The 27,258-nt window shown below is 59.4% G+C and overlaps 1 protein-coding gene across 1 annotated transcript; it reads left to right on the top strand.

The window, feature by feature from the left end:
- The first annotated feature begins 4,777 nt into the window (after positions 1–4,777).
- On the top strand, positions 4,778–27,138 carry TMPRSS9 (transmembrane serine protease 9). Its single transcript, XM_046684729.1, has 18 exons — positions 4,778–4,919; positions 7,214–7,341; positions 10,042–10,109; positions 10,225–10,404; positions 11,246–11,283; positions 12,258–12,371; positions 13,221–13,392; positions 15,851–16,125; positions 17,528–17,664; positions 18,151–18,469; positions 19,495–19,666; positions 19,925–20,196; positions 20,411–20,547; positions 21,523–21,922; positions 24,918–25,089; positions 25,708–25,973; positions 26,086–26,222; positions 26,691–27,138. Exons 1-18 carry the CDS (start codon positions 4,778–4,780, stop codon positions 26,850–26,852), a joined length of 3,291 nt encoding a protein of 1,096 aa, XP_046540685.1. The 3' UTR covers positions 26,853–27,138.
- The last annotated feature ends 120 nt before the right edge of the window (positions 27,139–27,258 follow it).

Here is a 27,258-nt window from a genome sequence, read left to right as displayed (position 1 = left end):
ACTCGTGGGCAGAGGTGCGACCCCCAGGAGGCAGGTCATGGTTGCCATCTTGGAATCCGTCTGCCACAGGCGTTAATTCATCTCTCGGGGGCTGACAAGCTCTCAGATGGTGCTTCGTGACCCACTTTCCAAGCACGCAGCATCTCACAGGCCTCAGGGGGGTGAAGCCACCGCCCCAAAGACGGCAAGTGACGAGCAGAAGGAGAAGGCCACTTCACCAGCCACCTGCGCTGTGACACCCGGGCAAACTCTGGTCCTCATATTTGTAAACATCAATACCTTAGTGATGACGTACCAGCTGGGGGTGGCCGTTAGCAAGGACTGGCAATATTTCTAAAGGGCCAGAGAGTAACTATTTTTGGCTTTGCAGCCCAAATTGGTCTCGTTGTGACTTCTCAATTCTGCCATTGTGTCGTGAAGGCGGCCAAAGATAGCAGGCACCACAGGCTTTCTCAAGCTCGACACCGTTGACTTCTTGGGCTGGGTCATTCTCTGGGGTGAGACGGGTGTCCTGGGCACTGTGGGGTGTCGAGCAGCCTCCTGGCCCCCTCCCATTCGATGCCAGGAGCAGCCCCAGTCGTGACAACCACAGCTGCCTCCAGATGTGGCCACATGTCACGTGGAAGGCAAATTCACCCCCAGTGGAGAAACACTGATGTCATCAAATGGGCGTGTCTATGTCTTAATAAAACTTTATTTATAAAAACAAGCGGGGGGCCAGCCGACACCTGGACTAGACATTTCCCTGTAAGATGAGGTCAGTCTGCGCTGGGACCGGGCTGTCCTCTGCCCCTCTTGGCTTTCCACGTGGCTGACTTTACTTATGGTAACAGGTGAGTCAGCCGAAAACATGACCCTCGGACAAAGTGGGCTGGACGGGATCCCAGGGAGGAACTAACTGCAGACAGGACACTCCATAAATGCGAGAGAGGAGGGTCTGTGACTGGGGGTGCAAGAGGTCAGGAGGGCTCCCTGGAGGAGGGGACATTCACCTGGACCAAAAGCGGAGGCCACAGAGCATAGATAAGGCTGCTGCACACACCCCGAGAGCGGAGATGGGGGGCTCGACGGTGGGGAGGGCTCCACCTGACACCCCCAAGACCCACCTCCCCAGTCTAACCGTGAGAAAAACGCCAGACGAACCCCAAGAGAGGGGCGTTCCCCAAAATACGGAGACTGCCCCGGGGCATCGGAAACAAGAAAGTCTGAGAAACTGTCACGGCCCACAGGGGCATAAGGAGGCGTGAGGACTGAGTGTCCCGTGGGGTTCTGGGACGGAGAAGGACATCAGGGGAAACTGAGGACTCTGAACAGACTTTGGTTAATCATAATGTATCAGTATTAGTTCATGAATCGTGACAGATGTACCGCGCCCATGTAAGATGTGGACAACTGGGGAAACTGAGGCCCAGCGTATGGGGACGCTCCACAGCAGTGTCTCAGTCTGCTCCGGCGGCCAGAACAAAATATCACAGATGGGGGCTTCAAGGACAGGCATTTACGGTCTTGCAGTTCTGGAGGCTGGAAGTCCCAGATGAAGGTGTCACTAGGTCCTGATCCTGGTGAGGGCTCTCCTCTCGGCGTGCAGATGGCCGCCGTCTCGCTGTGGCCCCACACGGCCTTTCCTCTGTGCTCACGGAGAGAGAGCTCTCTGGTGTCTCTTCTTACGAGGATACTAAGCCCATAGGGTCAGGGCCCCACCCCTGTGACCTCACGTAACCTTAATCTCCGCCCCAAAAGCCCTATTTCCACATACAGTCGCTTTTCTGGGGTTAGGGCTTCAACACGTGGATTGGAGGGGGGCACAAGTCAGTCCATAGCAACTGCCTTCTCAATTTTTCTGTACTTCTAAAACTGTTCTAAAACATAAAGTCTACTTTAGAACCCAAAGCAAAATATCCGACATTAGACTGGCCTTGAGCCGGGGGGTAGGGGAGACAGTGTCGTCCGGGCTCCTGGCACTGTGGGAGAGGCTGGGTGGGTGACAAAGGAACCGTCTGAACAAACAGAGACCCCCCTGCGGACCAGCAGCGTCAGCACCGCGGGGAGGGTGTTAGAAACGAGGAATCTCTGTCTTACCCCAGACCTGCTCACCCAGAGGCTGCATTTTAACATGATTCTGGAGGATCCGTGGGGCACACTAGGGTTTGAGAAGTCCCTCCCCAGGCGTTCACCCAACGTGCAGGGGCTGCTGTGGCTGTGGGGCTCCCCCTGAGTGACTTCAGGCTCCAGGAATGCAGGAAATGGAGGAGGAGCAGGTCTGGCGGGGAGCTAGGGGCTTCTGGTAGACTTGGTGGAACTGAGGGGCCAGCGAGAGGGCCATCCTTCCATCATCACCTGCTGGGCACTGGGCACGTTCTGGGCGTCGCAAATACGAGGGACAGCACAGCAGATGGTGGCAATTACGGTGCACTGGAGCCAACATTGCCCCTGCCCCCCCCCCCCCCCCGCCTTGGGAGAGCTGATTGCTAAAGTTTCAGGAATTTTGCAAGCTGATGATTAAACTCAGACATTATCAAAGATTAAGTTCTATAAACTCACAGTTTTAAAAATTATATTACAATGCAAGTCACTAAGCACTCCAAATTCACCACTTCCTATTTATTTTCCCATATTTTACAATTATCTCCCCCCTCCCCGGGGTGGGGGGGGGGCAACTACCGCCCTCGGGCCACATCTCATCTGCCGCCTGCATCTATGCAGCCCGAGAGCTCCGTTATTTTTGCGTTTTAAGTGGTCGAAGGAGAAGCATATTTCGTGCGGTGTGAATATTATATGGGATTCAGATTTCAGCATCCATAAGGAAGTGTGATCGGAACCAGGGCACTTCCAGCCGTTCACATGTTGCCTGTAACCCAGTTAGTTCCTTATCTGCAGAGTCCAGTCGTTGTGAGCCAGACCATACGGCTCACAAAGATGACAATGTTTACCCTCGAGTCCTTTATAGGAAATGTGCGGAGCTCGGGTCTAGGATCGTGGGGTTATTTACATCTGTCCTATCTGTACGGTGGAAAGTTTATACAGCGTCCTGTGGAAATTAATAAAAGAAACCTTAACTCAACTGGAGTCGAGAAGTCCTATAGGGGAAGCTCTCGCCCATCCCACATCCTCAATGACGCCAAACTGAAAGATTGACAGATGCTTGCATCTTGGACCAGAAGTACAACTAGTTTACTACCGGAGGAAGATTTCTCTCCCTGCCCAGCAACAGCCCAACCAATGAGAAGCCCTGCAGTTCAACCAATGAGAAGCCTCCACAGTCCAGCTAATAAGAAGCCTCCACGGCCCAGCCAATGAGAAGCCTCCACAGCCCAGCCAATGAGAAGCCTCCACAGCTCAGCCAATGAAAAGCCTCCACAGCTAGCCAATGAGAAGCCTCCACAGCCCAGCCAATGAGAAGCCCCACAGGTCAGCCAATGAGAAGCCTCCACAGCTCAGCCAATGAGAAGCCTCCACAGCCCAGCCAATGAGAAGCCTCCACAGCCCAGCCAATGAGAAGCCCCGCAGCTTAGCCAATGAGAATCCCTGCAGCTCAGCCAATGAGAAGCTTCTGCAGCTCAGCCAATGAGAAGCCATTGCTGCCCTGAACTGCTACTTTCCCCCAATGGGCTCGCTTAGAACAGCCCCTCCCTCTCCCACTTTCTCTATAAAAGCAGCTCCCCTGCTTCCTTCTGCGCATTTGCTTATGGCTTGTCATGGCATGTACGCCTGAGATTGCAATTCTTTTGGCTATTCCTGAAAAAACTCATTTTGAGGTTTTTCGAGTCAGCAGTTCACACTGTGCGTCTTGTCCCAACTCTGTTCAATGGTGTCGTGCGAGCAGCTAGAAATCAGCCAGAGTGGGAACATTTACACCACGGAAATTGGCAGATGCTACAAATCGAGGCTCCTCCCCCCATCAGGGAGCCAGTTGTTAAACATTTGCCAATTTTGATGGAGCTGAGATCCCAGCGACAGTAAATACGTGATAGACTGTCAAGGGAGGGACTCGAGAGAGATGTGTCCCTCCAGTGGGGATGCTGGTGGCTGTGGATGGTCATAGAGAGAGAGCCCAGGGCCACAAAGGACCCCATGGGCATCAGAGCTAGAAATAAGTCAGGCTCCATCTTGTTCTCTCTGTATCTTTAATCTCTTCTATTGCAGGCTGAATAACGGCCCCCAAAGATGTCCACATCCTGATCCTGGAACCTATGAATATGTCACCTTATGTGGCAGAGGACTTTTCAGAGGGGTTAAGTCAAAGACCCTGAGATGGGGGTTGGTCCTGGATTCCCAGGGGGCCCAGTGTCATCAGAGGGAGGCGGGAGGGTCAGAGGCCAAGATGGAGACGTGCAGACGGAGGAAGGGGCCCCAAGCCCAGGACGCGGCGCCTCTGGAAGCTGGAGGAGGCGGGACACGCTCCTCCCCTGGGGCCTCTGCGAGGAACATAGCCCTTCCTTTTAGACTTCTGACCTCCAGAACTGTAAGATAAAAAATCTGTGTTCCTTTAAGCCACTAGGTTTGTGGCAATCTGTTACAGCAGCCCTGGGAAGCTCACACATTCTTTCTAGCAATGGACCACAGGGAGCCCGCGTGCGCCAGCCCGGCCATCAGTCAGGTTGAATCTCTTTTTTGTGACTGTTGTGAGTGGAGTCCGCTGGCTCCGGGAGCTGTTGGTGGCCTCCCGTCTGCACAAGAAGACCCTTGCTTAGGGAAAGAGAAATGCCTTCTACTCTGACCCACTTCCTCTGTCCCTTTTTTGCTGGCATCCAGGTCGCGGTCCCCGTGTCCGGGAGCCATGGAGCCCACCGTGGGTGACTTACAGCTCACGCCCGGGGCCACAAAGGAAGTCCCTGCTCCAGATGCCGCATGCTGCCGAGCGGCCCTCTCTGCTGTCGTGGCCACCAGCATCATCGTCGTCACCCTGGGAGCCCTCGTGGGTGAGTGGCTGGGGGCTTGCCCGGGTTCACACACCAGGCGACTTGCACAGAGACGCTCGGCAGTGGCTCAGTGGAGTCTGCGTGATAATCGCAGAGCAAAGGGCTGGGCGTGCAAGTGTGGGATTGAAGGCTGGTCCTCCAAGCCCCCCCAGAGCTCAGACATGCAGGCCAGGTGCGGGGGACGGGGCGCGCTTAGCTCCCATCTGGGCGGGCAACTCAATACCTGCAAATTTCAGATTTCCCACTGACGGGGTGAAAAGGAGACAACTAGGGATGGTGAAATGAGCTTTTTAAAACTCCTGAGAAATTTGAAAAATACCAAAAAGTATAAAAAATGAATAATTGTTTATATTCCTGCCGCCCACAATCAACAATGACTCCTATTTCATATTCGCTCCCCGTATATTTTCACATTATTTGCGGTGAATCATACAAAACCGTGACCCGTCTATACGATGGGGGGCTCCAGTTACAAAAATAAACAAAGGAAGCTCTTTTCACGTTTGAGCAGACCGGCCGAAAGATACCTACGAACCGTGTGCTGTCCTGCATCCCGCTGTCCATCCGTGCTGTCCAAGCCGGGAGCCCCCAGCCCCAGGGGCTGTCTAGAGTTAAATCAATTAAAATCAAATAATGCTTAAAACTCAATTCCTCGGTCCCCACCAGCCACGTTTCAGTGGCTCAGGGCTACTGTGGTGCACGGTGCAGATCTAGCAGGTTCTGTCATCACGGGACGTTCGACCGGGCAGCCCTGCTCTGGAATGGGGCTTATTCTGACATGAGGGGCGTCCTGCAGTTTTATTTGGGGATGTGAGAGGCCCCTTTCTTTTATGAAATGGTGATAGTCAGTGGCAGTTGGGGGGATGCTCTCATGTGGAGAAATAATAAGTTGCAATCCTACGTGGATCCCCCTAATTTATCTACATCTTTGTGGAACGGCCATCCCGGCTCGCAGCCCGGCACGTCTCACGGAGGCCCCCTAGTGGCTGCGGGCGTCAACTGCAGGAAAATTGGGCTCGGTGTGCAAGTGTGTTGTGTGGGCGCGTGCATGTTCACGCGTGAATGTTGCTGTGTGTGCACACGTGTGTGCGTGTGTATGATTGGGTGCATTGTGTGAGCGTGCATGCATGTGTTTACGTGTGTGTGCACGTGTACACATGTATCAGTGTATATTGTGTGTATATGTTCACACGTGCATTGCGTGCAGGCATGTATATTATTGTGTGCGTGTGAGTGTGTGCACACACGTGGTTTTGTGTGTGCATGTGTGCACACGTGTATATTATTGTGTGCATGTGAGTGTGTGCACACATGTGTGTTTTTGTGTGCACACATATCTGAGTGTGTATGGTTGAGGATGTGTGCACATATGTATGTGTGTTCACGCGTGTGTGCATCTCCTCACACCAGGGAGAGGCGGGGGCAGCGTTTCACACCTGCCTTCTAGAAGCACAGACACATTTTGTGCACAACAGATAAACATAACCCCCCGCAGACCCTTGAAACTAAGGAAGGCTTTCAGATTTTTTTAAATTTTTAAAATTTTCTTTAATTAAAATGGGGATGTCTCCAGGCTGCTGGAAATTTCCGCTGTAGACGGTAGCCGCGGGGACGCTGGGGGAGGCGCCGGGGGCTCTGAGCTCCTTCTCCCACTCCTGGAGCCCACGATGCTTTCAGAGGCCCCACGGGGAGGCTGGGCTCCCAGCACAGCGGTCCACACAGCAGGGCTCGGCTGCTCTCTTGTTTCTTGAATGAGAAAACCGTTTTTAGAATCGGCTTAGAATATGTGTTCTGTCTATTGAATAAACGATCACCTAAGTTCTATTCAGAAGAATATTCACAAGAATTGGGAACCAGCCTTCACGGTTTCGGTGGTTGCCATCGTATTCTTCACTCTCAAACCTTTTATGATTATTATTCTCTACCATTGGGAGCCTTTCCGACAGCTGGGACCCGTGTTGTCGCCGAGGGTGGGTAGGGGGTGGTGGTGAGGCCCCTGTGGGATTCGGTGCCCCCTCCCTGGGGAGGATGTGGGGACTCTGGTTCCAAAGTGGAGGGACGGTCTCCTGAGGCCGATCCAGCTGTTTGGGGCTCCAGCGCTGCCCTCGTCCAGACCTGGGGACATCTGGGGCCATGCGTGCTACCTGGGGGCCTTCCAGGGGGTGCCCCGGGGAGCTGAGCACGGGGCCCCGTTACTAATCGCTCGGGAAGTCAACTTGCCCGTCTGTCGGGGGGACCCCCCCAGGTGGCGGGCCGACCCTGGGGGGCTCTCTCAAGGCCCGGTGTCCCCGCAGCCTCCCTCTCCACGCAGGGCGTCGCCGTGGAGCACGCGGCCCGGCTGGGGGGCCTGCGCTACGCCGCCAGCCTGCAGCGGGAGGGCTCAGCCTACCACCGCGCGCTGACCGCCGCCCTGCGGACGCTGGTGAGGCCGGACCCAGGGCCGCCGGGCGGCAGGGCGGGGCGGGGCCTGGGACCAACAGGACGAGGCCCGCGTGGCCGGGGCTGGTGCATTCTAGAATGCAGGGGGAGCCGCATCCCGGGGACCGACTCCTGCGGGATTTGTAGCCCACGTGCCAAGGCTGTGAGCTGCATCCCAGGGGGGACGTGAAATGGGGCAGCCGCTGCGGGAAAGTCTGGCGGGTCCTGGGATGGTTCACCACCTCGGATGGACACCCCTGGACCCAGCAATTCCGTTCCTCAGGGTCCACCCAAAAGAAGAGCAAACGCACGTCCACACTGAAACTTGTGCGTGAATGTCCACAGCACCATGACTCACAATGGCCAAGAGGGGGACATGACCCGAGTGTCCACCAACAGACAAACGTGTCCCCCCGCACGCTGGAATATTACGCAGCCGTGAAGAGGAGCGAGGCCCTGACACGGCCGCACGTGGACGGACCTGCACACACGACGCTCAGGGAGAGAAGCAGAGACAGAAGGACACACGGCGTGTGATCCCATTGACGTGAAACGTCCAGAACAGGCCGATCCACAGACAGAGAGCAGGCTCGTGGGCGCCAGGGGCTGCGGAGGGGGTGGGGGTGATGCTGATGGAGATGGGGCTTCTTTTTTGGGGGGATGGAATGTTCTGGAATTAGAGGTGGTGGCTTTTCCCATAAGGCCAGAGAGTCGATATTTCTGGCTTTTCTGGGCCAGACAGTCTCTGTCTTGACTGCTCGGCTCTGCCATTGTGGCTGCAAAGCCGCCGTATATGACACATGAATGAACCGGCTGTGTGCCAATAAAACTTTATTGGTGGACACTGAAATCTGCATCATGTTGAAAATTTGCATCATTTTCATGCACCATGAAATATTATTTTTCTTTTGATTCTCTCCATCCACTTAAAAACGTAAAAACCATTGTTAGTTGGTGAACTGCACAAAAACAGGCCATGATTCAAATTCGGCCCACAGGCCGGGGTGGGCTGACTCAGTTCCCCACCCCAACGCTGCAGTGTCCAACAGCAACGTCACACGGGCCCCACGTGCCATTTAAAATTTTCTAGTAGCCACCTTAAGGGAAAAAAACCCAGGTAACTTTAATTATAATATTGTATTTTATTTAACCCAGAATATCTAAGATAATACCATATCGACGTGCCATCAACATAAACAGAGGGGGAATTGAGATATTTCACATTTCTTTCTTTGTACAATGTCTTCAAAATCCAGTGTGTATTTCATACGCACATGTCGGTTTGGACGCTAAGTTTCCATCAGGAATACTTGATCCATATTGAGATCCCTTGACATTTACATACTCAAGTTGCCCCAAACACACTTAAGAGTTTTCCAGTAATTGCATCGAGTATCCATTTTGATTTTTTTTTTTTTTTTGAGGAAGATTAGCCCTGAGCTGACATCTGCGGCCAATCCTCCTCTTTTTTTTTTTTTTTTGCTGAGGAAGACTGGCCCTGAGCTCACATCCATGCCCATCTCCTTCTACTTTATATGTGGGACGCCTACCACAGCATGGCTTGACAAGCGGTGCCATGTCCGCACCCGGGATCCGAACCGGCGAACCCCGGGCTGCTGAAGCAGAACTTGCGCACTTAACCACTGTGCCACCGGGCTGGCCCTCTGTTTTGAAATTTAAGCACAAATTAATTAATATTAAATCGAATGTAAAAATCAGTTGCTTGGTGGCACCAGCCACGTTTCAAATGCTCAGTAGCCACCTGTGACTGGCGGATGCCATATAGGGGTTGAGTGGGTGTAGAACATTCTGGAAATTTGTGGAATGTTCTATGGGACAGTGCACGCAGGTCTAGATGGCAGGCAATGGGGACATGGAGCCAGAGACTGAAGTTCAGACAAGCAGGTTGGAATAAGAGAATTTCAGGAGGAAGAATCGACAGGCATGACATCACGTGTGCACAGGAAACAGAGAGGGTGACCACGCAATTCAGCACCTAAGTCAGAGGGCTTGTGACAGTGAACGGGGACACTGACGGTAATTGCACTGGGAGAGCAGACAAATGGGGACATGTGGTCACCCTCGGTATAGGTCACATGAGGTGCCGGGGAGGGACCCGGGACCCCCAGTCTTGGAGTTGCTGGGGACAGCACCTGGAGTGACAACATCCCAGTTAGCATGTTCACAGAATTGTGCGACCACCACCTCTAATTCCAGAACATTCCATCCCCCAAAAAGCAACCCCGTCCCCATCAGCATCCCCCCCACCCTATCCCCCCAGCCCCTGGCCCCCATGAACCCGCTGTCTGTCTGGGGATCCACCTGTTCTGGACGTTTCCTGTCAATGGGATCACACACCGTGTGTCCTTCTGTGTCTGCTTCTCTCCCTGAGCGTCGTGTGTTCAGGTCGGTCCACATGCAGCCATGTCAGGGCCTCGCTCCTCTTCACAGCTGCGTAATATTCCAGCATGTGGATGGACACATGTGTGGATCCATCATTAATGGAGCAATATTTTCACATGAACAACTTCAAAATGCCCCTCCCCCTCTGTTACCCAGCTCCGTGACTCACCGTGTGTAAGAGTTTAAGAGCAGGGGCTTTTCCGTGGGACACCCCATCCTCCAGCCCCCCCGACGCCAGGCCCCTGCAGGGACAGCAGCCCGCGCTGCGGTCTCAGCCTTTGCTGCCGTGTTTCCGTTGCAGTTTGTGAGCAGCTTTCAGGAGACGGAGCTGGAGGCCAGCTGCGTGGGCTGCACGGTGCTAAGTTACAGGTGAGCCGGGGGCCTCCTGGGGGGGTGACGGAACCCAGCCGGAGACCGGAGAGATTCTGGAAGATTCCGGCGCAGAGGAGCCCTCCGTCTCCAAGGGCCTGTCTCCTGCCTGCAGGAACGGGAACTCCAGCGTCCTCGTGCACTTCCGGCTGCACTTTGTGCTGCAAGCGCTGGAGACGCTGAGCCCGGGCCTGGAGGAGGAGCTGCTGCAGCGGGGTCTCCGCGCGAGGCTGCAGGGGCGAGGCCTCCCCCTGGCTGCCTACGGCACCATCGTGTCCGCCCAGCTCATAGGCAAGTAGGCCATGGCGACCGAAAGACAGGAGGCGGAGGCCGGAGGGACGCACCGTGGGAGGGTAGCTGGCTAAAAGTTGCCTTAAACTTGGGTTTTTCATAATGGCCCCTTCCTGGGAAAACAGAACACGTCTACACTGCTTTCCCCCCCTGTGGTGTAGACCAGGCACCGACAACCTGGGCACGCCCAGAGTGTCAATATTTCCGTCTTTGCAGCCCATCGGGTCTGCGTCATGTCCACTCAACCCTTGTTGCACAAAAGCACCATAGACAATACGGAAATGAATGGGTGCAGTTGTGTATCGATAAAACTTTATTTACAAAAGCAAGCGGAGGGCCGGATTTGGCTCTCGGCCCTGGTGTGCTGACCCCGGCATAGAAATAAGAGTGAATGCTTTGCTGTAAAGTTCACGGATGCCGTGCATCACGATTTGCACGCCAGACGTGAGTTCAGACTGTTGTCCCATTAAAGATCCGTCACCTTGACATGGCCCCACTGGCCAGTTATGGTCCCCTCCCCACCGAGCCTGCCACGCTCCTTGAGTCTTAGCAACCGCGACATCAGCGTTAATAGGACTTTCCTCGGTGACGGAAACGGTTCACGTCTGCACCGTCCACCGCGGTGGCCGCCAGCGCCACGTGGCTGTCATGCATGATGGACGGGCGGCCGGCGAGACTGAGGCAGAGAACCTATCATTTCATTTCATCTTCAGTGATCGAAGTTAGAATTTAAGCGGCTCCCGAGGGGGACGGGGCAGCTCTCTGCTTTGCGACACGATGTCCTCCAGGGGACTCGGCCGTTCACTGACCGACTTTCCGTTTCTTCTCGGTTCCACCGCAGGAAGCCAGCGGGGGCCACCGACGGACAGAGACTTGAAATCAGGTGTGTGTTTCTCTCTCCCTTGAGCTCCCTGCCTGGCTTTTCTGGAGAGTTCTCCTAAGCCCTCTTTCCAGCACGCAGAGGCATCCCCAGGAGGCGGGAAATGCTGGTTTTTTGCGCCCCAGCCGCCCGCGGGGGCGGTGACTTCACAGTCCCGTGTACGCAGAGGATCTAAAGAGGAGACACTTTGAATTATATACACACGGCCGAGCGTGATTAAGAGAAAACATTATTGGGTTTGTTTTTTTGTTTTTTTTTTTCAAAGTGGTGGAAACCTGTTGTTAAAAGACACGAAACAAACAAAGCAAAACACAAACCAAATAGTTTGGGGGGAAAAAAGGAAAAAGAGTCAGTGCCATCTGGAATCTCGTTGCGTTGAATATTTTCCAGACAGCTCCCGAGACATTTGTAGATACGTTTATTGAGCTTTATATCAGTGGCCCCCAAGTAGGGGTGGTCCCGGCCCCCAGGGGACACTGGGTGACCTCTGGGGACGTCTGTGGGTGTCACACTGGCGAGGCTCCTGGCATCGAGTGGGTGGGGCCAGGGATGCTGCTCGACCCCCCGCAGCGCCCAGGACGGCCCCCCCAGACCATGATCTGGCCCCAAATGTGAACTGTCTACTCAAAATAGTTAAAATGGCGAATTTTACGTTACGTGTATTTTTCCGCCATTAAAAACATTTAATTTCACCCATTTCTTACTTTTTTTGAGCACGGCTACTAGAAAATTTGGACGTACACACACACACATGGCGGACGTACCCACATTCCTGCCACCCCGCCCCGGCCTCGGAGCCGAGTGACGTTCTCGTGTGACGTCCCTGTCGTGATTCTGGGAAGATTATTCCAGAAACAGTCAGAGACGAGACAGCAGATCCGAGGTGTCTTCCGCGCTCCGGGGTGTCCGAGCAGAGAGGTGGCCGCGGCCGGGAGACGCGGAGTGAGGTCAGGAGCTCGGCCCTTCTTTGTCCTCAGGTCGCTGCCCGGCGGACGCCTTCGCCTGCGGGAACAGCCAGTGTGTCACTAAGGTGAACCCCGAGTGTGACGACAGCGTGGACTGCCCCGATGGATCCGACGAGGCCCGCTGTGGTCAGTCCGCCCCTCTGGGACGTGAGCGTCCACTTGTCCTCGCCCAGTGGAGCTGTGTGCGCACAGCCCTTCATTAATTCCCCCGGCAGCAATAAGTGACGACACGCGCAAAGTGCTTCCGACCCGGGGAAGCTCACTCAAGCCTCGGTGTCCGGCTTTGCGGTGGGGTTGGTCACGCAGCACGAGCCCCCGTATGGCGGGCCACAGGCGTACAAATGTCCTGGGGCCACCATGACAAAGGGCCTCCGACTGGGCAGCTGAAACAACAGAAACTGGCCCTCTCCCGGGTCTGGAGGCCAGAAGGCTGAGATCGAGGTGTCGGCAGGGCTGGTCCCCCCGCCAGGGCCGTGAGGGAGCATCTGGCCCGTGCACTCCCCTAGCTGCCGGTGGTGCTGGCCTCTTTGGCGTCCCCTGGCTTGTAGGAGCGTCTCCCCCATCTCGGCCTGGGCCCGTCTCCCCGTGTGTGTACCTGCGTCCAAATGTCCCCTTTTTATAAAGACACCAGTCACTGGATTTAAGGCCACCCTAGTGACCTCATCTTAATTTGATCACCTGCCAAGACCCTTTTCCCAAATAACAGCACATTCCAAGGTCCTGGGGTTTAGAACTTCAATGTCTATTTGGGGACACAACTCAACCCATAACCTCAGTCTCCAGCCTCTCCAGAGGTCGCGCTGATACCCACATGGCCCCTGTATCCCCCCGTCCATCCACCCCACTGTCACATAAACCCTAGGCCGTGACACAAATCCCCAGGTAAATGAAGACAGTCTTCTCAGGCGGGACATTGCAAGAGCTTAGAGGTTTCTCCCCTTCCTGGGGGCCCGGCTGGCCCTCTCTGTCTCGCAGACTGCGGCTTGCAGCCCGGCTGGAGGACGGCGGGCAGGATCGTGGGCGGCGTGGCGGCGTCCCCGGGGGAGTTCCCGTGGCAAGTCAGCCTCCGAGAGAACGGCGAGCACTTCTGCGGGGCGGCCGTGGTCGGGGCCCGGTGGCTGGTGTCGGCCGCCCACTGCTTCAACGAGTGAGCCCCACGTAGCCCGCCGCGTCCCTGGGTCCCGCCTTCCCTCCCGCTCTGGGGACGCCACCGACCAGGAAAGGTGGCCAGGAAAGGTGGCGTCCCCAGAGCCCCTTGGAACTCTTTCTTTCTTCCTGTCTTTTCCTTTTCTGTTTTTTTTTTTTTGTCGAATCTGAATACATTAAATCTTGGTAAGATATACATAACATAAATTTGCCATTTTAACCACTAAAATTGAGCGGCGTGAAGCACATTCACACTGTTGTATAGCCGTCCCCACCATCCGTCTCCAGAACTTTCCATCTCCCCAAACTGCAGCTCTGTCCCCATGAAACACTGACTCCCACCCCTCCCCCAGCCCCTGGCCCCCATCCACTTTCTGTCTCTGTGGCTGTGGCTCCTCTGGGGACCTCCTGTGAGTGGACCACACAGTGTGTGTCCCTCTGTGTCTGGCTCACGTCCCTGAGCATCACGTCCTCCAGGTCCGTCCACGTGGGAGCAGCTGTCAGGATCTCCTTCCTTTTCACGGCTGCGTAATATTCCAGGGTGTGGATGAACCACAGTGTGTGTGTCCATCATCCATCATGGACACTGGGGTCGCTCCCACCTTTTGGCTGCGGTGAACGTGTTTTGAGTCCCTGTTTTCAACCCTTTTGGACATAGATGTAGGAGCGGAATTGCTGGCTCACACAGTCATCCTGTGTCTAATTTTTGGAGGAACCGCCATCCACTTTCCCACAACCACTGCCCCGTCTTCCATTCCCACCAGCCGTGCACAACGTGCCAACTTCTCCACGTCCTCAGCAACACCTGTGCTTATCTGTCCTTTTGATTCCAGCCGTCCCCGTGGGTGTGAGGCGGCGTCTCATCGTGCTTCTGATCGGCACTTCCCTGATCATCGGTGACATTGAGCATCTTTTCCTGTGCTCATCGGCCATTCATATAGCTTCTTGGAAGAAATGTTCATTCAGAGCCTTTGCCCTTTTTTTTTTCCTTGAGGAAGATTAGCCCTGAGCTAATATCTGCTGCCAATCCTCCTCTTTTTGCTGAGGAAGACTGGCCCTGAGCTCACATCCGTGCCCATCTTCCTCTACTTTATATGTGGGACGCCTACCACAGCATGGCTTGACGAGCGGTGCCATGTCCGCACCCGGGACGCAAACCAGCGAACCCAGGGCCGCCAAAGCGGAACATGTGCATTCAACCGCTGCACCACCAGGCCAGCCCCCCAAGGACATTTTTAAAAATTGTGCCATGTCACCCAGTATTCAATCCATGTTCAGTTTTCCTCAGTTGTCCCAAGAGTGTGTCTTAGAGTTTTTTTTTCTTTTTCTTTCTTTCTTTCTTATTCTGATAAAATTTACCATTTTAGCCACTTTTACGGCAGGAAGAGTTGTGACGTTGAGCTGAGAGGGGGTTGGGGACAGGCCCTGGAGGGAGGCTGGGCGCTGAGGGCGGAGGGGACTGGGGCCGTGGGGCTGGGCTGTGCAGCCCCCGGACGCCCAGGACCTGCCTGGGGCCGGGCGGCCAGCGACCAGCGCGGCTCAGGCGACGGGCTGGGCGGGTTTGGCCCCGGACTCTGCTGGGAAGCGTGTTGTCCTGTGGACCGAGCGTGGGATCCGCGAGGCACATGTCCCTCGGGGCCGGGATCAGGGTGAGGAGAGCAAGGCATTCGCCTGGGGGCAGCGATGCGAGGGGCCGCCCGAGGCCCTCCGTCCTCCGACGGGGGAGATTTTCACGCCACCTTGTAAAACATCCAAGTGACGGCCGGGCGGCCCGGTGGTGCAGCCGTTAAGTTCACATGTTCTACTTCAGCAGCCCAGGGTTCGCTGGTTCGGATCCCAGGTGCGGACATGGCACCGCTCGTCAAGCCATGCTGTGGCAGGCGTCCCACATATAAAGTAGAGGAGGATGGGCACGGATGTGAGTTCAGGGCCAGTCTTCCTCAGCAAAAAGAGGAGGATTGGCAGCAGATGTTAGCTCAGGGCTAATCTTCCTCAAGAAAAAAAAAATCCAAATGAATGCAAGAGAAAAAAATCCTCGATGAACAGAACATCCGATTTTAGAATGAAGACCTGATGGGCCAGGCCGGGGTCCGGGGAAGGGGAGGGAGGGGAACGGGTGGGGTGCCGTGTTTACGTAAAATGTCGATATTGTGTTCATCCTGGAGTTTTTTGCATCCATTTAGATGTTTCACAAGTCGGCGTGAAAAGACGCTTTCTTACAGGGCCGGCGATTTGGGGCGCCCCCTGAACACCCTAATCCCAGCCCCGTCGGATCCCGTCTCTGCTAAAAAATGGGTTTTAATTTTTCTGCATTTATTTTGATTTCTGACGATGCTGCGTGACAACATTATCTGGTCTGGATGACTCAGTTTGGGGGGCGCCCCCTTAGCATTTTGCTCCCTTCCCCTCCGTGGTCCCCTGAGCTGTGGTGTGTTCTCCCCCCACCCACCCCCCCGCAGATTCCAAGACCCCACGGAGTGGGTGGCCTACGCGGGCACCACCTCCCTCAGCGGCTCGGAGGCCAGCACCGTGCGGGCCCGCGTGGCCCGGATCGTCACACACCCCGCCTACGACTCAGACACGGCCGACTTCGACGTGGCGGTGCTGGAGCTGGGCAGCCCCCTCCCCTTCAGCAGGCATGTCCAGCCCGTGTGCCTCCCGGCAGCCACGCACATCTTCCCGCCCCGGAGGAAGTGTCTCATCTCCGGCTGGGGCTACCTCAAGGAGGACTTCCGTAAGTGCCCGTCTTCCCGCGGCCCCGCCGGAAATCAGGCAAAACGCCGCCTGGCCTCATTATCCGCGGGTTCTGCGGTTACCATCCCGCCTCATTATCCGCGGGTTCCCCGTTTGCGAATTCGCTTACTCGCGAACGTCGTTTGTTCGCAGCCGCAATCGGACGCTCGCGGGAACTTCCCTTTGCCGCCGCGCGCAGAGGGGTGAAGATTTTGAGTCGAGGACACGCACGTTTCCGGCTGAGCTGGAACAAGGCGACGCTCTGCCTTCTTGTTTCAGCTCAGGCTGGAAAGCAGGGTCCTTTTCGCGGTGTATTTTCTGCCGCATTTTTTTTTTTTTTTTTTTTTGCATCTTTGTGCTTTTGGGGGTCGTTTTGCTGTGTAAAATGGCCCGCTCGCCGAGTGCTGGCCAGTGTTTCTAAGGACAGGAAGGCCGGACTGCGTCTTAGGAAAAAATACCCATTATTTGAGTTTCGCTCAGGCTGTGAGTTCAGGGTCAAGGAATCGACAGCGTGTATTAAATAAGGCGTCTTCAGACAGAAACGCGCGGGACAGAAGGTCGTGCGTAGGTCGGTTAATGACAATGTCGTAGCCGGAGACCGGCAGGACTGTCCCCCTGGGACCCCCGGGGAGCAGCGGGTCCATATTCGCTAATTCAGTGTTCCCGGCGACTTTATGGAGCAGAACCGCAGGGAATAACGGGAATCGACCGTACTTTGATGCTCTGCGCCTGTGCCGTCCGCTATGGGGGCCACCAGCCCTGTGGAACGCGGCCGGGGCGGCTGAGAAACTGAGTTTTACGTTGTATTTCATTTTACTGAATCTCAGTCTGCATCTAAATGGCCCCACGAGGCCCGTGGTGACTGTACTGGATGGTGCGGTTCCGGGGGGAGGCGGATGCTAAACAAGATAATTGATAGTGTTGGAGGCCAGGGAGACGAATCGGACGGGGATGGAGTGGGGGAGGGCTGCCAGTTTAAACGGGGAGGTCAGGAGAGGCCTCCTTGAGGAAGAGATGAAGCAGGAAGGCAAGCACATTCCGCGGGGACAAGCATTCTAGGTAGCTGGAACAGCATGTGCAAAGGCCCTGGGGTAGGCAGCCCAGACTTGGGTTTTTCCATTCCAGCAGAGCGGGACGAGAGTCACAGCAGAAGCAGAGGAGGGGGGCCTCAGGGCAGAGCGGGTTTTGGGAGGGGGAGCTGAGGGGCCCATGTGGGGTGTCAACTTTGATGCCTCATATCCATAATCATCGGTGAAACCTTTAGTGTTTGCTAGTTTCTGGGCTGGGTGGGCAGCTGGGGAAACTGAGGCTCGGAGAGGAGACGACGTCCTTCTGCCTCCCGGCTCAGGGGGGCTGCCTGGGGCCCTGAAACGCTGCCCCCTCGTGTCTTCCCGCCCGGGCAGTGGTCAAGCCGGAGAGGCTGCAGAAGGCCACGGTGGAGCTGCTGGACCAGGCCTTGTGCGCCGGCCTGTACGGCCCCTCGCTCACCGACCGGATGCTGTGCGCCGGCTACCTGGACGGCAAGGTGGACTCCTGCCAGGTGAGCCCCAGGCCACGCCCCCTGCCCGAGGCCGCCGGGAAAGGCCCCCGGGTTCCCCGGGTTAAGAACGCAAGAGTCACGGGGAGCTGGAGCAAGACAGGATGGGGCGAGGGCAGCTCAGGCCCTTCTGGGGGGACGCTGCTGCTGTCGTGAGACGTCTGCGGGCTCCAGCAGGGCAGTCATACTGTTGACTTAAGCAAGTGGTGACATTATCAAAGATCTACTGGCATAAGGAGGGGAGGGGATGTTGTTTATTTGGGTTTTAAACTGCCAGTGGTAGAACTAAAATCGATCTTTGAGATTCCCATAGTCCAATGGTCCTATTTTATTTTTACAGAAGAGAACTGGGGTTCTGACACGTGAATTATCAGCTCACGTGTGCCCCGTGAGCTCGTGGAGGGAGGTCCCCGTCCAGGGCTCCTTCTCCGACCCCACGGCTCTGGGCTTTGGCCTGGCTGCTGCTGAGGGCGTCCCTTTGTCTCCTAGGGGGACTCGGGGGGCCCCCTGGTCTGCGAGGAGCCGTCCGGCAGGTTCTTCCTGGCCGGCATCGTGAGCTGGGGAATCGGGTGCGCAGAAGCGCGGCGGCCAGGGGTCTACGCCCGAGTGACCAGCCTGAGCAACTGGATCCTGGAGGCCATCGCCACCCCGAGCAAGCCCCCAGCCCCCACTGTGGCCCCTGCGCCCGCCATCTCCAGCACCGCCTGGCCCAGCAGCGCCGAGAGCCGGGGGGTGGACACTCCCACCCCACCCATGCTGGCCCCCAGCCCTGCGCCTCGGGACCCAGTCACTGCGTCTAAGCCGCAAGGTATTGGGGGGCAGGCAGGCAGAGGGGGCGCCCACCCCCGGGGTCGGGTGGATTGGTGCTGGCTTCCCGGAGGGGGCGTCGGGAGACAGCTGTGCCTATTTTAATATCTGAGAAGCATCGTTTCTTTTTTTTCCAAAAACTCCGTACACGTGTTTGCGTGCTTTTTCCCCAGGTGAGGGGTCAAATCAGCTTATCTGTTTTTTCACTTTTATTTTTAATTGTGATGACAAACACATAACAGAAAATCGACCGTCTTAGACATTTCCAAGGGCCTCGCTCTGTCGCCTTAAGAATATTCATCTGGGGGCTGGCCCGGTGGCACAGCGGTTAAGTGCGCATGTCCCCTTTGGGGGCCCGGGGCCTGCCAGTTCGGATCCCCGGTGTGGACATGGCACTGCTTGGCAAACCACGCTGTGGCAGGCGTCCCACATATAAAGTAGAGGAAGATGGCATGGATGTTAGTTCAGGGCCAGTCTTCCTCAGCAAAAAAAAAGAAAAAGGAGGATTGGTGGCAGATGTTATAGCTCAGGGCTGATCTTCCTCAAAAAAAAAAAAAAAAAAGAAAAAAGAAAATTCACCTTGTTGGCCCTGGAGCCGCCTGAATTCCTGCCCCGAGGGTCTCCGTCTGCCTTCCCTATGTGGTTTCCGAGGGCCGGGCTCTGTGGCAGCCCGGATCTGATAGTGATCCCCCTTTATGGTCCCACAAACCTCCAAGCCGATCAAAGCTGCTTCATTTCACGTCGCTTACGCCCACCGCGTCTGCACATCCCGGGATAACCCGGCTCTTCCTCGGCTCGGGGGGCCGCCCCGCGCTGCTCCTGGTGGCGGCCGGTCTGGGTCTGGGTCTGGGTCTGGTGGGCCGGGCTCTCGCGGTGCGTCTGCTCCTTTAGGACCTGTGTCCCCCCACCCCCAGCAGTGAGACCTCAGGACCCTTGAAGCCCCCGTCTCTCCGCTGGGGTCGTGGGGACGAGGGTCCCCGCTCCGAGCGGCCCGGGCTGCCCGCACGCCCCCTGTCGTCCCCTCAGAGTGCGGGGTCCGGCCGGCCCTGGAGAAGCCCAGCCGCATCGTGGGCGGGCTGGGAGCCGCCCCCGGGGAGGTGCCCTGGCAGGCCAGCCTGGAGGAGGGGTCCCGGCACTTCTGCGGAGCGGCCGTGGTAGGGGACCGCTGGCTGCTGTCGGCCGCGCACTGCTTCAACCAGTAAGCCCACCGGCCCCCCATTGTCACCAGCTGACCCCCCGCCCCCAGGGTCACAGCCGGGTGTCTGGACGCCCCCTTGCAAAGGGGGGGGAGCAGGAAGGAGAAGTGGGGGCTCTGTGGGTCGGGCCAGGAGAATCCGTCGGGGTCTTTGGGGGAGCAGCCGTGCGGCCCTTCCTCCCCGGGGTCCCCGGGGTGGCGTCCCCGGGGTGGGGTGGAGGGGGGGCACGGCAGGGGGCTGTGAGCGGCCTCTCGTCGCAGCACCAAGGTGGAGCTAGTGCGGGCCCACCTGGGCACCGCGTCCCTGGCGGGCGTCGGCGGGAGCCCGGTGAAGATGGGGCTCAAGAGGGCGGTGCTGCACCCCCAGTACGACCCCGGCCTCCTGGACTTCGACGTGGCCGTGCTGGAGCTGGCGGGGCCCCTGGTCTTCAACAAGTACGTGCAGCCCGTCTGCCTGCCGCTGGCCGTCCAGAAGTTCCCCGTGGGCCGCAAGTGCATGATCTCCGGCTGGGGGAACACGCAGGAGGGGAACGGTGAGCCCCCGCCCGCGAGCCACCCACCCGCCACTCCTCCAGGGGGTCGCAAACTCAGGCCCCCCCCACCCCCCGGGCCCGGGGCAGCTGCTGTTGATAAAGTTTGATCTGCACGCCCCCTCCCTCCCGGGCTCCGTCGGAGCCAAACCGGCTGTTGGACGGGGCGGCTCTGTAAGTGGCCTCGGGGCGGGCGGGGGTCTCCTCTTCCCGGCAGCGTCCAAGCCTGACATCCTGCAGCGCGCGTCGGTGGGCATCATAGACCAGAAGGCGTGCAGCGCGCTGTACAACTTCTCGCTCACCGACCGGATGCTGTGCGCCGGCTTCCTGGAGGGCCAGGTGGACTCCTGCCAGGTGAGCGCGCCCAACGGGGAGCCGGCCGACATCCAGGCGACGTGCCCGTGTCCCTCCGGCCGCTGGCGTGGCTGCTGGCGCGGGCCTGGATGTCTCCAGCGCTCGACGTGTCCGCCAAGATGGAAGGGAAAGCGGTGTCAGGTGGCGGAGTTTGAAAACTGTGCCTTGGGGCGGGGCTGCCTCAGTTTCCCCACGGTGGAACCCCACCCTGGAGCTTGGCGGTGGAAAACAACCACTCGTGGTGATCAGAGATGTGAATTCAGATGGGGCTTGTCTATGCCACGCAGAGTCCCAGGCCCCGGCCCGATGGGGAGGCATCTCTCCTTGCACGTCTGCTCGTGGCCGCTGGCGGGATCGGCTGTGCCCTCCGCGTGGCCTCCCCTCGCGGTCTCTGCTGGGCCCTCGGGGCTCCCGAGAAACCAAGGCGGAAGCACATGGCCCTTTTTTTTTTTTTTACTGAGTCGCCTGGCGTTGCTGCCCCCGGACTCTGTGGGCTCGGCCATCCTAAGGGTTCAAGGCAGGGACGGACCCCACCACCCACCCAGCGGGAGGGTCCCCGCGTTCAAGGAGCACGTCGGGTGGGAGAGGTCGTCCCAGCCGGTCTTTGGAAAACACGGCCTGCTATTCGGCCTGAGCTTTATCGTGACGTTCTAAATTTTTAAAGAAATGTGTTACTGGTGGAAAAAAAAGACGGGTGGCCGGCGAGCCGTGGTTCATTCCAGGTGGTGGGAATATCCTCGAGGGTTATTTTTCTCTTTGGGGTTTTCTGTATTTTTTTTTTTTTTTTTCCTAATCTCTGAAACGGGAGCAAGAACAAGTGAGGCTCAGGGAGGAGAAGTGACCTGCTCAAGGTCACCCAAGGTCACACGGCCAGGCCTGGGTCTGCAGCCAGGTGTCCTGAGTCCCTGTGCCCACGGTGGGAACGCGGGAGGGCACCGGGGTGGTCCCAGCCAGCCCTCTTTCCTGTTTTTTTAGGGCGACTCGGGGGGCCCCCTGGCCTGCGAGGAGACCCCCGGTGTGTTTTACCTGGCGGGCATCGTGAGCTGGGGCATCGGCTGTGCCCAGGCCAAGAAGCCCGGCGTGTACTCGCGCATCACCAGGCTGAAGGGCTGGATCCTGGACACCATGTCCTCGCAGCCCCTCCCCGCGCCACCCCCAGCCACCACGAGGACGCCCGCCACCACCAGTCAGGCCCCCAGGACGACGGCTGGCCTCACAGCTCCGGGGGTCACGGCCAGCAGACCCACCCCCCTGGCCACCAGCGGGGCGACCAGCCACCCTGCCAACAGGACCGCCACCGCCATGGGGACCACCACCAGGGGGCAGACGCCGCTTCCACACGCCCCGGAGACCACCCTGGGGCCCCAGCCACCAGGTACTGGGAGGGGTGGAGTGACACTGGGGGTGGCAGGGGTCCTGGGTCAGTCTGCGAGGTGGCCGTCACCATGTCCCACGGTCTGGGCGGCTCGCACAATTAATTGTCCCCACGCTGGAGGCTGGCGTTGGCAGGGCTGGTCCCCCGAGGCCTCTCTCCGTGGTGTGTGGAGGCCGCTGTCCCCCTGTGCCCTCACGTGGTTGTCCCCCGGTGCGTGTCCGTGTCCTCACCTCCCCTGAAAGGACCCCAGTCGTGGGATTGGGGTCCACCCTCATGGCCTCATTTACCTCAGTCACCTCTTTCAAGACCCTTCTCCAAACACAGCAACATCGCGGGGTCCTGGGGGTCCCGGCTTCAACTTCTGAATGTGGGGGCGACGCGAGTCAGCCCATCCCAGGCCCTGACAGCCGGGGACACGGGCACAGGCCGCAGACGTACGCTGTCTGGTGGCATGTGCCTTATCCTGCTAGCCCTGTCTGCTCCCATTTTACAGAGGACACTCTTGAGGGTCCCCTGGGTGCAGGGGGAAGCCCCTGGCTGGCGGGTGTCCGTGCTGGGGTCACCCGTCCACTCAGCCAGAGTTCGTAAGTCCCTCCTCTGTGCCAGGTGCCATCGTGCCAAGCTCGGGGGCAGAAGGGAACTCGAGAGACACACACACACGCTGTGACGACAGGTAGCTAGAAGGGACGGGAAGTCAGAGCAGGACAGAGCTGGGGCTCGGGCAGCAGACCCCCAGGCTCCCCGCCAGGCCTGCAGGGGTGTCCAGGCGCCCCGGTCCGGTGCAGGACAGCGCGGCCGTCACGGCCGATGGCAACATGGACGGTGAGGGTGCCCCTGGGATGCTTCCGCTCGTGTCTAAAACTCTGAGTTCATTTTTATTAAATACTAGTCAGAGCTCTACAGAACAGCCGGATTTGTAGGTCGAAAATAACGGCCATGGAATCTAGGCCCTTTCCTGTGGCTCAGCCGGGCAGTCAGTCAGCAGCCCCCCGAGGCGTCCAGGACAACTAGAGAGAAGATGCTCTGGCTCCGGGGGACAGGGGGGTGCCAGGCGGCCCCGTCTTAGTGAGCCCACCCACTCCCCATCCCCCACTGCCCTGGGCTTGGCCTCCAGGGACCAAATGCCCCTCTCTGCGCCCCCACCTCGCTCTGGGCCACAAGCCCTGCCCCCACTTCTCTAGCCCCCAGATTCCGGGGGCCATGTCCGGTCTGGCCACCTGCAGCTGGGGAGGCAGGGACAAGCAAGCTCTGGGGGCAACCCCAAGGGGCAGGTGCTTGGCACACGGGGCTGCTGGTCTGGGTGGGTGGCCCGCACCTTCCTTCTCACTGCGGAGTTTCCCAGAATCCCTGCTGTTCCACATCCACGTCTGTCGGCATCCTCCCGGGGACACCCCTAGAGGCTCTGAGCCGGGAGACCTCTCTGTGCCCCGCCTCCTTCATCGCCCGCCACCCCCCCCCAGGTCCCCACCGTCCTTCAGTCCATGGCTGGGTTTAACCCCACTACAGAGAAGCCGGGTGGACCGCTCACAAGCCCACAGCCCCATCACAACCTCCATGTGTCCCGAGGGGGTTTGTTCCTTTCCCTGCACATTTGGACGCGGTCCTGGCCCGATGGGCCTGACTCCCCCAGACGCGGACCCACACCCACAAGGTCAGGTTCGCGGGTTCTTTGCAGGGGGGCGGCCTGCCCACCGCAGGAACCAACAGAGGGGACAGGTGTTAGGGGATCTGGGGGCAGAGTGCAGTGCAGGGGACGTTGAATGAAACAGTCTTTACTGGCTCAGAGCAACGCAGACCACATGCCCCGGTTCTGGGCGGCCAGGGGGACCCCAGAACTAAGACAGAGGTGCAGCAACGAGCCTGGAACCCCCTGCGGGAAGCTCTGCAGCTGGACTGGAAATCCAGGCTGAGGCGCTGGGACTTGGGTCCTGCAAGCCCTGGGGCGCCGCGCCCGCCCGGCTGTGCCCCTGCAGCGGTCTCTGCCCGTCTGCGCGGGGGGGCGGGGGGGCGTCCAGTAGGGACGCTGGGAGCAGCGGGCGTTTTGGTCCTTTGTGGCTGGCTGATGGGGCCTGGCCTCCCAGCCTGAGGACCACTGCTTTTCCAAGAGCCACAGGCTGCGCGTCCTGCCCCTGGGGGCTGGCCGGGTAGGAAGCCCCAGGAAACGGCGGCCTTGTTCCGTGTGGCCGAGGGGCTGGCTGCAGGTCCCGGATGCTCCAGGCCTCCTGGTCCTGGGCCAGGTCCCTGTGGTGTCAGGAGGGTCGAGGGTAGGGAGCCGGGCAGGTGGTCAATTGGCTCCCCTCCCCTTGTTCCAGGCGAGGACACAGCCCTTCTGTTCCCTTCTAGGGCCCGTCCCAAACCTGGGGGGCAGGGAAGGCAGCTGGGTGGCGGGAGAGCAGGCTGGGCAAGGGGGACGGCTCCCCAGGAGGAAAAGGCCTGTGGGAAGTGTCCCCAGGGGTGGTAAGGGTGGTCTCTGCCGCACCCCTTGAAACCACCGGTTTGTCTTTCCTACAGCTGTGTTCTGAAGGTGCACCTTGTGCTGGGGGGCGGGTGTCGCAGCCTGGAGAAAGTATCGGGGAAGGAGACTGGGTCACACAGGACCCGGGTACAGAGCAGCAGGAGGGCATCCGGGCAGGGGCCCAGGGTGTGCAAAGGCCCTGGGGCAGCAAGAGACTCGGCCCCGGTGGCACCAAGAGATGCCTGGAGGCGGCGGTGGTGATGGGAGGGGACGTTAGCCTGACCCCAATCTGAGGATATCGGAAACAAACTTAAATGCACTTCGAATGTTACTTGAGGAAAGTGCAGAGGCTCGTTTGTAGGACCAAGCGCCAGGTCCAGTGTTCCTCCGTGCCGAGTTTTCGAGAGGCGGACCCCGTCCTCTCCCGGCTGCCCCTCCCCAGCGCGCCCACTCAAGGACTGCGCGACAGGGGCGCCCGGCGGGCTGCGCGGAGGAGGCGCCGTCGTGCACCCCGCCGACCTGCCGCTCCGATCCCCGCAGACTGCGGCCTGGCGCCGGCGGCGGCGCTGACCAGGATCGTGGGCGGCAGCGCGGCGGGCCGCGGGGAGTGGCCGTGGCAGGTGAGCCTGTGGCTGCGGCGCCGGGAGCACCGCTGCGGGGCCGTGCTGGTGGCCGAGAGGTGGCTGCTGTCGGCGGCGCACTGCTTCGACGTGTGAGTCCGCCCGCCTCCGGCCCCCACTGCCCCAGGCCTCTCCTCCTCCCGGCAGCCCCCCCCGCCCCCCGGGCCCGACCACCGCGCTGGGGGCCAGTCCAGCGCTGCAGCCCTCACCAAACCCGGGGGGGTCTGCAGCCTCTCCTCGTCCCAGGCCAGGCGTGCGGGCGACATCCGGGTCTCTGGGGAACTGCAGGACACTTCCACACCCCGCCCCCCTCGGATTAGCGCCAGCCCCCAAAGGCCACCCAGTGGGGAGTCCCCTTCCTGGCAGGGTGCTCAGTCGGTGAGCCAGGCGAGGGGCGCCGTCCTCCACGGAGACACCCAGCTCAGGGTGCACACTGTGCGCCTTGCGCGCCAGGGTCAGAAACAGTGGGCAGGGGCACGGGGTCCCCTCGCCCTCACCCCTCCCCTAGGAGAAAGGGACGACTCTTAGCCCCATTTGTGGATGAGCAACCCGAGGCCAGAGGTCAGGCGCCCTGCCCACGGTCCCCAGCCGGCCGCTGGGGGCACAAGCGAGGCCGCGGACACAGCCCCTGCGCGGGCAGGGTCCAGGGGAGGCGCAGGCGGGCGGGGGCCGGGGATCCGGGCCGACGCCTGTCCCCGCGCGCCCCGCAGCTACGGGGACCCCAAGCAGTGGGCGGCCTTCCTGGGCACGCCGTTCCTGAGCGGCGCGGACGGGCAGCTGGAGCGCGTGGCGCGCATCCACAGGCACCCTTTCTACAACCTCTACACGCTCGACTACGACGTGGCGCTGCTGGAGCTGGCGGGGCCCGTGCGCCGCAGCCGCCTGGTGCGCCCCATCTGCCTGCCCGAGCCCGCGCCCCGGCCCCCCGACGGCGCGCGCTGCGTCATCACCGGCTGGGGCTCGGTGCGCGAGGGAGGTAGGCGTCCGGGGGCGTCGGCAAGGCCCCCCAGCCCGGGCCCCGCGTGCAGGGGTGGGGGCCCCACGGTGCAGGGCGGGCGCGCGGCTCCAGCGGCCCGTCTCCCTCGCAGGCTCGATGGCGCGGCAGCTTCAGAAGGCGGCCGTGCGCCTCCTGAGCGAGCAGACGTGTCGCCGCTTCTACCCGGTGCAGATCAGCAGCCGCATGCTGTGCGCGGGCTTCCCGCAGGGCGGCGTGGACAGCTGCTCGGTGAGCGCACTTCGCCGCTGAAAGGGGGGCGGGGGGGGGGGGGTCCAGGTCCCACCCGGAAGGAGGGCGAGCTCTCCTCGCTCCAGGGCCCCCCAGCCAGGCCCCACCCTCCAGTGCGAGCTTCTCACGCGGATCGAGCCGGGCACCTTTTCGGCCGTGGAGTTTTCGCTCCGTTTATTTGGCGTCCATCATGAACCCATTTCCACTCCCGCGCGTCCTCCCCGGGCCCCGCAGAGCAGGGACGGGAGGGGCAGCCGTGCGAGGCGCTTTCGGCTCCGGGACCGCAGTGGTGGGGGGTCCGTAGACGCCTGCCAGCCAGATGAATGGGTCATCCTAGCACTCAAGCCTTCTCCCAGATAGCAAGTGAGGCTCACAGCGAGCCCTGGTGACCCACGGGTGTGATGAGGCCCGAGGGCTGCGGTCGGGGAGGTACCGGCCTGCTCTGAGGACCTCTTCTCTCCTCCTCAGGGTGACGCTGGGGGCCCCCTTGCCTGCAGGGAGCCCTCCGGCCGGTGGGTGCTAACTGGGGTCACCAGCTGGGGTTACGGCTGCGGGCGGCCCCACTTCCCGGGCGTCTATACCCGGGTGGCTGCCGTGAGAGGCTGGATCGGGCAGAACATCCAGGAGTGACCGCCACGTGGCTGCGCAGGCCTGGGAGAAGCCGGAAAGGCAGCAGGGACCAGCTGGCCACCAAGCCCAAGCAGGGGGCGTCCAGGCGGCGGCGGGGGTGGGGGAGCCGCGGGGAACAGGAGGCACTTGTACTGTGTGTTTTGTCCCAATAAACGCAGCCCCTGTCCCCAGCCTGCTCGCTCTTCAACTGCCTGTCACCGCAAGAACCACTTGGCTGTCCCTCATCCAGGACCCAGAAATGGGAGGAAAGGGTGGCCTTTGGGACTGGGCGAGGTCAGCCTCACCTTCAAGGCCCCCTTGGGTGCGAACACATTTCCGGTCACCTGCGAACCAGGTACCACCCCGGAGAAAAGATGGGGGCGGGGTGCCCAGGTGCACGCGGCACCTTCTCCCACGAGATCCCTGC

This window comes from Equus quagga, chromosome 14, assembly GCF_021613505.1.
Source record: "Equus quagga isolate Etosha38 chromosome 14, UCLA_HA_Equagga_1.0, whole genome shotgun sequence".
Classification (NCBI taxonomy): domain Eukaryota; kingdom Metazoa; phylum Chordata; class Mammalia; order Perissodactyla; family Equidae; genus Equus; species Equus quagga.
This window is presented reverse-complemented; position numbering and strand designations above follow the sequence as displayed.

Bases quoted from the DNA above. Each gene is read 5' to 3' on its own strand.
- TMPRSS9 (XM_046684729.1), top strand. From the start codon at position 4,778: ATGGAGCCCACCGTGGGTGACTTACAGCTCACGCCCGGGGCCACAAAG. The intron at 10,110-10,224 runs GTGAGCCGGGGG...TCCTGCCTGCAG, and splicing joins TGCACGGTGCTAAGTTACAG to GAACGGGAACTCCAGCGTCC. The intron at 18,470-19,494 runs GTATTGGGGGGC...TCGTCCCCTCAG, and splicing joins CACTGCGTCTAAGCCGCAAG to AGTGCGGGGTCCGGCCGGCC.